The following is an 11,107-nucleotide window of genomic DNA, read 5'->3' as shown; positions in this document are numbered from 1 at the left end:
TCCTGCCTCCTGGACTTGGTATCTGATAGAAATTCTGGGGAGTAAGCCAGGTATGGTAGTTCTTTTAATCTCGGCACTCTGGAGGCAGAGGCAAGTGGATCCCTGTGAGTTCAGGGCTAGCCCAGTGTGCATAATGAGTTTGAAAACAGCCAGGACTGCATAGTGAGACCCTGTGTCAAAAAAACAGGCAACAACAACAAAAGTTCTGGGGAAAGGTCAAAATATTGATAGAAAAAGAGGAGACCTGCCCCCCAAACATGGGCCCAAGTGAAAACCTAGTCAACTGCTAACTCTGTGGAACTCTTTTTAAAAGAGTGTTCTCTGGTTATACATTTTGTACCCTATGGAGGCAGAGTTGACAATCATTGCTCTAAAATGATATTCGAGGCCAAATGACTGCTGGAGAGAAGATACCTCTGCCAAGTCTCTGTAGAGAATACAGAAACAATGCTATAGAAACCCAGTGAGCTGCCAGGAAGGTAAATTGAGCACTGAGAGAGCCTCAGAAAGGAAGTGATTCCTGGATTGAGTTGTACTGGTGCTTCTGAACCTTCTAGAAGAGGGAAAAGTGTGTCCAAGGCTCAAGGTTATGTCCAGAGAAAGACATCCAGTACAGGGGAGAAGGAAAGGCCTAGACTGAGCCTAAAGGTCACTGAGGGGATCTATGTAGGATGCAAATGGCCTTGGGTTCAGCATAAAGCAGGCTGTGGAGCTGTGTGTGGACACTTACTGGAGATAGACCAGACAACTGCTGCTAGGAATGGAGAGGGGATGCTCTTGTAAAGCTAAGCTGGGTTCCCACACTGCCCACATTCCCACCCTCAAGTCATACCAAAGAACAAGTCAGAAACCCCATGAAAATGTTTATGTGTAGATTCTACACAGTATCTACAGGAGTCTGAGTACCCAGCAACAAATGGACAAACATGCATATTCATACAATATGAAACAGCAACACGTGCTACAATATACACAAACATTAAAGACATGCTACTGACAAAGAAGCCAAGCACACAGGTCCAAGTATTATATGATAGTATTTAAATGAAATATCCAGAAGAGACAAATCTATAACAACCTAAAGCAAATGAACAGGTGCCAGGGTGGGAGGGCTGGGAAAATGGATATGAGGAGAGATTGTTTAATGAATACAAGGTTTCCTTTGTGAGAAAGTGATGAAAATGTTCTGGAACAACAGAGGAAATGGTTGTGCAACTTTGTAAAGTTACAAACACCACTGAATTATGTACTACAGAGACCTAGAATTCTAAATTTCACTACAAAAAAATTGGTTTTATGATGGCTGGACAGATACATAGATTAAGCTATTAAGAGAGAAATAGGTGATGGATTAGTAGAATAAAAAATTAGTCAGGCATGGTGGCCCAGGTCTATAATCCCAGCACCTGAGCTGTTGAAGCAGGAGGATTGACACAAATTTGAGTTCAGCTTAGGTTACCCACTGTATTCTAAGTGAACTAGAGCCAAAAGTTAGACCCTTTCTCAAAAATCTGAAAAGAAAAAAAAATAGATTCATAGATGATACAGGAAAGATTATTTATAGATAGCAGATAATGGAAGGAAAATGACAGATGGTAGATAGGTACATAGATAGATACTGTCTTAGGATTTCCATTGCTGTGAGGAGACACCATGACCATGGCAACTCTGGCAGGAAGCATGGCAGCATCTAGGCAAACATGGTGCTAGAGAAGGAGCTGAGAGTTCTACATCTTCACCTGAAGGAAGCTAGGAGCAGACTACTGCCTTCTAGATAACTAGAAGGAGAGTCCTAAAGCCTACCCCCACAGTGACACACTTCCTGCAACAAGGCAGCACCTAATAGTGCCACTTGATGGGCCAAGTATATTCAAACCACCACAGATACATAGACAAGGTGGATGGATGGATGGATGGATGGATGGATGGATGGATGGATGGATGGATGGATAGAGGCTGAGAAAATAGAAACAAGCAGAGCACTTGCTTTAGTTGAGGCCTGAAATCTCAAGGAGGGGATCTGACAATTGGAAGAGGCAAGGTGGCCCTGAATTTGGGCTGTATTGGGGGAGTAATACCATTTCAAGGAGAAGTAGATTGGAAGTTGGGGTGAATTCAGAAGTCTTAAGCACCTTAAAGGCTGGAGAGATGGCTCAGTGGTTAAGAGCACTGACTATTCTTCCAGAGGTCCTGAGTTCAAATCAGCAACCACATAGTGGCTCACAACCATCTGTAATGGGATCTGATGCCCTTTCTGGTATGTTTGAAAACACAGCTACAGTGTACCCACATAAATAGAATAAATACATTGTTTTTAAAAAAGAGGGGCTGGAGGTGGCTCAGTGGTTAAGAGCAGGACTGCTCTTCCAGAGATCTGGGTTCAATTCCCCAGCAACCACATGGTGGCTCACAACCATCTGTAATGGGATCTGATGCCCCTTCTGGTGTGTCTGAAGACAGCTACAGTGTACTTATATAGAATAAATAAATATTTAAGAAAAAAAAAAAGCACCTTAAGTGACACATGGAAGATGGGACACATGACTAGCCCTTGACCTTCCTTTATACTCTGCCAAAATGACAGCCAAGTAATTCAGCTATCCAGAGGAACATAGTCACAACAGAAAATAAGAGACATGCCTAATAAGGCAATGTGTAGAAGCCCAGAAATGGGGGAGGGACAATACCTGATTTAAGTGCAGAGCAAAGTGAGCAAGTGATGGAAACCACCAAAGACCTGCATCCAGAGGAAAGGCCACAAGTCAAAGCCTCAGGAAAAAGCAACCCTGCCAACACCATGACCTTAGACTTCCAACCTGCAAACCTACCCATGTAGTACTAAAAGAAGCAGTGGGTGTAGACATTCTTGTCAATTTTAGTTTCAGAAGGGGAAAAAGCACCACATGCTATAGTGTACAAGACATCCAAGAAAGCTGTGGGACAGAAAATGTTCCTGCCAGGAGAGACCAAGGCCTTCCAAGGGTAAAATCCAGCCAGTCCCCTACCCTGAGAAGGTACCTCTTCCTTGAACAGCTTATAAACTTTGTCTCTTCTATCAGAAGCCCCCATGTTCTCAAGTATGATTTATTCTTTTTCAAGCACCTTTTGTTGTTCTTAATTATGTATATGGTGCATGTCTATGTGGGTATGTGTACCTGAATGCCCGTGTCCTCAGAGACCAGACAGATGGGATTCCCCTGGAGCTGGAATTCTGATACTGGCAACTGAATTCAGGTCACCCACAAGAGTCATATAGACTCTCGATCACTAGATCATTTCCCTAGCTTTTATCTGTTTTTAATAATTCAAAACTTCGTTTCATATTGGCTTCTCCTGAAATTCTTTCTGTGTAAGAGCCAAGAACCCTGGATTTTATCTAAGTCAACATCCCTGTGGTGGTTTGAATGAGATGTCCTCCCATAAGTCTCAGACATTTGAATACTCTGTCTCCTGTTGGTAGCTTTTTTAGGGTGGGGAAGTATTAGGAGGTGTGGCCTTGCTGGAGGAAGTAAGTCACTGGAAGCTGACATTGTGAGGTTTCAAAAGATGCCAGCTATTTCATTATAATCAAATGAGCTCTCTGTGCTTCCAGTTTGTAGATTGAGATGTGAGCTCTCAGCTGCCGCTCCAGAGTCATGCCTACCTGCCTACTGCCAACTCCCCGCTTGGTGATGGCCTCATCCCTGTGGAACCATAAATCCCAAATAAATCCTACTTTGTATAAATTGTGTTGGTCATGGTGTTTATAACACTAATAGAAAAGTAAGACAGTCCCTAAAAGACTAAGCAAAGTAGATAAGGCTTTATCATATCTTTAATCCCAATACTCAGGAGGCAGAGACAAGTGTATCTGTGTTCATTTAAGGCCACCATGCTCTGGGAAAAAAATCTTAAACTTAGTTATACTCACCTCTGACAAGTGACCCCACAGTACAGGTGGCATCCAGACTGTTTTCTGAAAAGGCACTATAGCATCACGTTAGATTAATGTTCCAGCTCCATTGGTTCTCAGATTCCATTCAGTTCAACTAATATGAACCAGAACCTGCCCCACCTACAGGTATGGCTAAATCATAAGAGCCAACCTCCACATCCCTCCCTCCCTCCTTTCTTCTCTCTTGATTTTTGTTGGTAGTATATTTTGCTTTGTAGCCCTGGCTACCCTAGAACTTGAGATCCTCTGTGTACCACAACACCTGGCTTATTTCCCTTTTTTTTTTTACATACCTGCCTCCTCTACTGGCCTATGAGTTTAGGGTTAACAGAAGTATCCTATCATTCCTTCCCTTCAAAACACAATGCAAATACAGAATGCAAACTCAAAGATAGCTCTTTACATTCCAACATTGAAAATGAACAATGAACTCTATTTTTATTTTCTGGGAGGCAGGGTTTGAGACAGGGTCTCAATGTGTTGCTCTGGCTGTCCTGGAACTCACTCTGTAGACCAGGCTGGCCTAGAACATAGAAATCCACCTGCTTCTGCCTGGTGGGAGTGCTGGGATTAAGGGTGTATGTCACCAATGCTAGGCTAACAATGAACTGTAATTGATTGTTTCCTGCAGGAGCCAATGCATTCCACCTGAAATGCCAGTTCTCTCCAACTCAGTGTCTCTTCTGGTATTCTCTCAAGGTTGTCTCTCATTGTCTTATGATCACAACCATTGCTTGCTCTTTGGACTCAGTCCCAAGCCTTTGTCTTGGGTTCACTTTACCTAAGAAGTTTCAGACAGGGTAACTATTCCACAACTAGTAGCCAGATGGGAAAAAAAACAATATATCATAATTTGGGGAGTCTGTAGTCCTTTAGCTGCTAACCATCTTCTGTAAGGCATTAGATTGTTCTGCATTTCAAATGTCCTGATTCTGAAACTGAAGAGAAAGGAGAGCACTATGTGACTGTGCTCATCTCTTGCTGAATGCATTTTCTTTTTTTTTTAAGATTTATTTATTTATTATATATATAAGTACACTGTAGCTGTCTTCAGACACACCAGAAGAGGTATCAGATCTCATTACAGATGGTTGTGAGCCACCATGTGGTTGCTGGGATTTGAACTCAGGACCTTTGGAAGAGCAGTCAGTGCTCTTAACCACTGAGCCATCTCTCCAGCCCCTGCATTTTCTACGATAATATTTTTATGGCAAGGTATATCTTCTAAGGTATTATGAAGACTGTCCAGTAGACGCTTGGCATAGTTGCTTATAAGGAGCTAATTACCTACCCTCATACTGCACTACACTGGCCCAAAGGTACACGAAGCCATTTTCTAGTTTCTTTTACAAGAACCCAGCTATCGACCACTTAGAGCACTTGCTTACCACACAGGAAGCCCTGAATTCCATCCCCAGCACTTCATAAACCAGGTATGATGTGACACATACCTATAGTCCTATCACTCAGGAGGTAGAACCAGTAGAATCAGAAGTTCAAAGTTCAAGATCATTTTCAGATACATAGGAAATTGGGGTGGGGAGCAGCCTAGGCTATAGGAGATCTAGTCCCAAAAAGAAAAGAAAACACAAGAACTCTTACTACTGTTGACAAGAGATGAGCACTGCATTATCATATGCCCCTGCCAGCGGGGACCCAGTTATTCAGGGTCCCGAAGAGGCCTTCTACCTGTGTATCAAATGGGGGTGAAGAGAAGAAGGAGACCAAGCAAAAGTTCTGTTGTCAAGGTCTCGTTTATTGGCGTGAACGTTACAGCTTTTAAGGCTTTCAGGTAGGGTGAGTGTCCTTAGTGAAACACAAAGGATGGAGGGAGGAGGGAATTCCAGCAGCGATAGCAGAAGGTGAAGAGGTCGTGCGATGGAGACAACGGAGACGTCTGGTGTTTGCTCAGACTGAAACATCCTGTGAATGTTATCTTTCTGTGCCGTAAATTCAGGGGAGAGGCTTTTGTCCAACAATCTCAAGACTTTACGGCAGTCATTTCAAGGTTGAATCTCTGTGGCCATGCAGCCAAGAGTCACGCAGCCACTTTGAGCCATAGTCACAAAGTGGCCAGGCCCAAATCCAATACGGCTCCCTACAATCATACAGCTCTTCATGTGTTTTAAATTTTGTCAACATTCAAAAACAGTCAGTTAAAATATTGCCTCTTTTGTGTAGGAGAATCAGGAGTTCAGGATCGTAGGAGTTTAGTTAAATAGGTCAGCCTAGGTAGGCTACATGAGATGATACCAAACAATAGGAATGACAAAAGTCAGGCATAATGGCTCATTCTCATAATCCCAGCACCAGGGTGGCAGAGGCAGCATGTGCAGTGTCAGCCAGGGCTATAAAGGGCTAAAAGTTGCCCCCTCCAATGGATTTCAGAACCCTCCCTCTACATTTCAGGAAGATGTGTACTTTAACATTTTATCTTCACATTAATAGTTATTTCTCAGGAACAGAGGGCATGGCCTACTGTTAGCAGGATTGCCTCTTGTGCACAAGACACTTGGTTTTGTGAGTAAAACCACAAGCTTATTTATTTTTTGGTTTTTTGAAACAGGGTTTCTCTGTGTAGCCCTAGCTGTCCTAAAACTCCCCCTGTAGACCAGTCTGGCCTCAGTCCCAGGAAGCAATTAGAAGAAGAGCGTCATGCCAGTCCCTTAAGTTGGGGTGGATTATAAATTATACATGCATTGTCATTTTAAGGAATGATTTACAAATAATTGTGGTCTTGGGCCGGGAGGAAACTAAATAGGAAGCTTAGCCTCCGGAATTTCTATCTTTCTTTTCTTCTTCTCTATCCTGCTGTCTTAGGTAAAGAGTAGGGGGTTAAAAAGAAAAAGGGGTATAGAAATATTTTTTTTAAATTAGACAAATAGAGGTAGATTACTAAATCTACTCTTAAACCAAAAAACATTTTTTTCATCAGAATGTTTATTAAAAATATAGACTGTGGGGGTTGGGGATTTAGCTCAGTGGTAGAACGCTTGCCTAGCAAGCGCAAGGCCCTGGGTTCGGTCCCCAGCTCCGAAAAAAAAGAAAAGAAAAAAAATATAGACTGTGCTTAAATGTCATTGTGGGTGTATGCTGACTTCCAAACAGTCTCTTCACAAGTAACACTTTGAACAGAAGTTGTAAACAGAAATGACTGCAGAGACATAGGCCCCTCAGAGTCTGACATTATCTATAATTCCAGCAACACTCACAGAGGTGGATATTTGCACTTCACAAATAGTTTTATATTTCAGCTATGGAGGTCAGTTCTCAAAGCCCAACTTGTTCTTAACAAGTAGGGTTTTTTGGGGGTTTTTTTGTTTGTTTGTTTGTTTTTTTTTTAATGTCCGTTTAATCAGTCTTACACCTTTCTGGGCCATTTCATCTGCAAACAGGAGGAAAGCTGTCACCAGGTGGTTCTTCATGCCATGCATCCATGGGACTCCCAAGTCTCATATGCTATCCAGCTTCTATAAGATATATGGAGTGACTCACAGCAGGGCCACGTAGATGAGGAAGTTCCGAATGGAGGAGACCACATCCTCACGCATCTTCTGCTTCAGCTCCTCCGGGTCCAACTTTGGCGGGAGACCTTCTATCTGGAACATTGAGGCTCTGCCTCCAAAGCTTTCGAGAGCGGCAGCCTGCTCTCCTCCAGTGGCCGCCTTGCACCTGGAATTCAACCAGGCTCCCCAAAAAACATTTTATAGCCATAATTATACATTGGTAGAGATCTGTGTATTTTAATGGAAAGTTGAGGTTTTATTTTGTTACATTGGTACAGAATTTTATATATTGATACAGGTCTAAGGTTTTCATTAGTATAAACCTTTGTTTATTGACAGAAAATATAAGATTAATTTTGCTGCAACATAATATATATGTTTCAACACGTAGATAGACAAAGTGCCTATGCAACTCATTTAAACATGCAAGGTTTAGTCTCAGTCCTTTTAATAGCTGCTATTACAAACTGTTAAAGATAATTAAATACTGCAAGTTAATGGCCAGTCATCAAATTCATGTTAGATACTAGTTTAGATTGTCACATAAATATATACCCTGTTGCTTGTTCAGATATGCTATGAATAGATAGATGGTCTTCAAAAATTTCAAAGACTTACAGAATATGATATTTAAACATTATTTTATTAATTTAAGATCTTTTTTGACATTGACACACATCAACTTCTAGCAGTACCCCATTCAACTTGGAAGATGATGAACATCAAAAACCTACATATGGAATTGCTTCAACTATAGCAAGCTGATCACTGGAGAAAGAAAATGCCATAAATTTGCTGCAGACAAAATGCTGTCCAAAAAGAATAAATGGATACTGGATAGTCAATTGCCAAGCTCTGCTAAGATAGGGTAAACAAATCCTTAATAATTCCTGCTTCAGGGTTGGGGATTTAGCTCAGCGGAAGAGCGCTTGCCTAGCGAACGCAAGGCCCTGGGTTTGGTCCCCAGCTCTGAAAAAAAAAAAGAAAAAAAAAAGAATTCCTGCTTCATAAATGTCTGTCAGATAATCTAGGTCAGAAGGCTGAAGATAGATGTTCTAGCATCATAGAGAATATTGGGGACTATCCAGGATATCAGCTGCCTCTGTCATTTCTATAATTTTTGGAAGCTCATACTCAAATATGAAATAATATTTTTCCTCCTCAAGACTCTGATGGGATTAGAAATTAGATAGTTATAATCTCAGAATTAAACTTACGTTATTTAGCATTTAGGAAGATGTTTGGGTCTAAGAAGATGTTTTTAGGATGGTAGTACAAGTATAGATAGAAATTGAGTTAAGTACAAAACTTTAAACATAAACACAAAAAAATAGGATACATAATATAATATTTTCTAAAGTTACCAAATATTATGGCCTGGACAATATAAATGTATATCATACCTTAGAGTTTTCATGATTGTCTTATAAATTATTATAACTGTATTTAATTTATATTTGAAAAAGAGCCTTTTATTAGACAAATCTGTCTAATATCTTGTATATTAATGGCTGCATCATCTGTCAATTTAAAAGCCTATAACCTATGGCTTAGTCAGGAAATAGAGGTGGTATATCTAGAAGAGAGAAAGGATTCTGAGATACAGCTAGGCAGAAAATTCTCTAGGGAAGATGTGTTGCGGTGAGTTTTTGGCTAAATCACCCAAGGATCAGCAAATAGAAAACACACACACACACACACACACACACACACACACACACACACACACACACACACACACACAAGTTAAAATTTAAAAATTTTAAAATGTGGGGTTGGGGATTTAGCTCAGTGGTAGAGCGCTTGCCTAGGAAGCGCAAGGCCCTGGGTTCAGTCCCCAGCTCCGAAAAAAAGAACCAAAAAAAAAAAAAATTTTTAAATGCCTTGGCTAATTCAAAGGCTGAGCACTCCTAAACCTTCCCCTATTACCCCAGGACCAATCGGGGAAGTGGCCAGTGTCCACTTACCCAGAAACTCACATGGCTGGTTGACTTTATCTCTTGCTACTACTATGTCCCCTTCCTCTTTCCCAGTCCTGGAGATTTTCTCTGTGTCCTATCCACACAACTCTAAGTGCTCCACCCCGCCCTGTGCCCAGCCATTGGCCATTGGCATCTTTACTGATAAATAAAAAACCAGTTGGGAACAAGGACCTTCAGAGTCTGGACAGGCAGATTCAAAGCATTAGCACCAGTCTCCAGCAAGATGTAGCAAGACAGGCACATGATACCTGAGCACAGGTAACCAGGCACATGACAGAATGTAGGTTAAATTAAATGGACTATCTTTAGTTATAATCTAGTCAGAGAAGAGTCTAGCTTTATGGTCAAGGTATTTGTAAACGTATTTTGAGTCTGAGTCTTATTTCTGGGAACATGGGGCTGGGAGGAAGAACTGGGACCTAACTTCAACATTTGTTTGTTTTGTGAGACAGGGTTTCTCTATGTAGTCTTGGCTGTCTTAAAACTCACTTTGTATAGCAGGCTAGCCTCACAGAGATCCACCTGCCTTTGTGTCCCTAGTGCTGGGATTAAAGGCATGTACCACCACACCCAACTCCGTGTACACATATTAACACTTATTAAAGTCTACATTTTTAAATGTTTTTAAAATGTGTATTCTGGAACTGTAGATATAGGTCAGTGGATGAGAACATAGACTACTCTTCTGGAGTGCTTGAGTTTGATTCCCATTATGTACATGGAGGCTTACCAACATCTGTAACTCTAATTCCAGGGGATCTGACATCTTCTGGCCTCTGTGGGCACTCATGCACATGGTAAACAAGATATACCTGTAAGCAAAACACTCATACACATGTATACTTTTTTAAAATGTAAAAGAATGTGGTTTTGTTCCCATTAGCTGGAAGGTTCTGTCTATGAGGCTCACTGGTCTGTTGTGTGGTTCAAGTAATGAAGAATTATTGTCATTATTTTGTAATGTTCAGGACACATGCTTGCTAAGCACTCTACCACTGAGCCCTCCATAGTCTTGGTCCCTAATGCAGTAATTTTTAAACTTTGTGTAAATTGAAGCGTGTATCTTTCATTTGAAACTCACCTTTAAAAAAACAAAAAAAGAAACTCACCTTTTTTGCTCCATGTTACATTTGTGACAGGCATCCAAGCTAATGTGTACAGATTCAGCTTGTTCAATTTCTGTTATGTGTTATTTCAGTATGTGACTCTTACAGATTTTTTTTTCTATTCTACTAAACGGGTATTTATTTAGATTGCTTTAGGCTTTTGCCGGTCAGAAACAAAGTGAGTGGCTTTACAGGTGTACTTTAGTGTCATTAAGTCCTCCAGAGAGAGGCTAGAAATGAGCTCTTCAGGCTATAAATTCAATCATCACAACAGAAAATACCTATTGTTTTCCAAAGGGCTTGTCCCAGTTCATCTGCACCAGCTAGGGGAGTTCCTTTGTTCTACATCTATGACAATAACTGCCACTGTTGGATTTTCAAATTTCTGCCAATCACTGCTCACACAAAGGTAATTCACTGTGACTTTAATTTGCATTTCTAGAGATTGCTTCCTACTAATCTGAAGCTGTTCTTCAGTTAGAGGCAGGATCAATCAGGGAGCTGGAACAGCAGGTCTCAGCATTTCAACATCCCTGAGGGTGAATCCTGTAAGGGTTATCTTTCTAGTTTTTCATTCTG

General features: G+C 41.1%; 1 protein-coding gene across 1 annotated transcript; it reads right to left on the bottom strand.

Moving 5' to 3' along the window:
- Positions 1–7,386: 7,386 nt before the first annotated feature.
- Positions 7,387–7,542, bottom strand: LOC116888268 (mitochondrial import receptor subunit TOM5 homolog). The gene is given in 1 exon segment (XM_032889544.1): positions 7,387–7,542. A coding segment is annotated over 1 exon segment (156 nt).
- Positions 7,543–11,107: the final 3,565 nt, after the last annotated feature.

Source organism: Rattus rattus, chromosome X (genome assembly GCF_011064425.1).
Source record: "Rattus rattus isolate New Zealand chromosome X, Rrattus_CSIRO_v1, whole genome shotgun sequence".
NCBI lineage: Eukaryota > Metazoa > Chordata > Mammalia > Rodentia > Muridae > Rattus > Rattus rattus.
The sequence above is the reverse complement of the archived record's forward strand: the minus strand, read 5'-3'. Positions and strand labels throughout refer to the sequence as shown.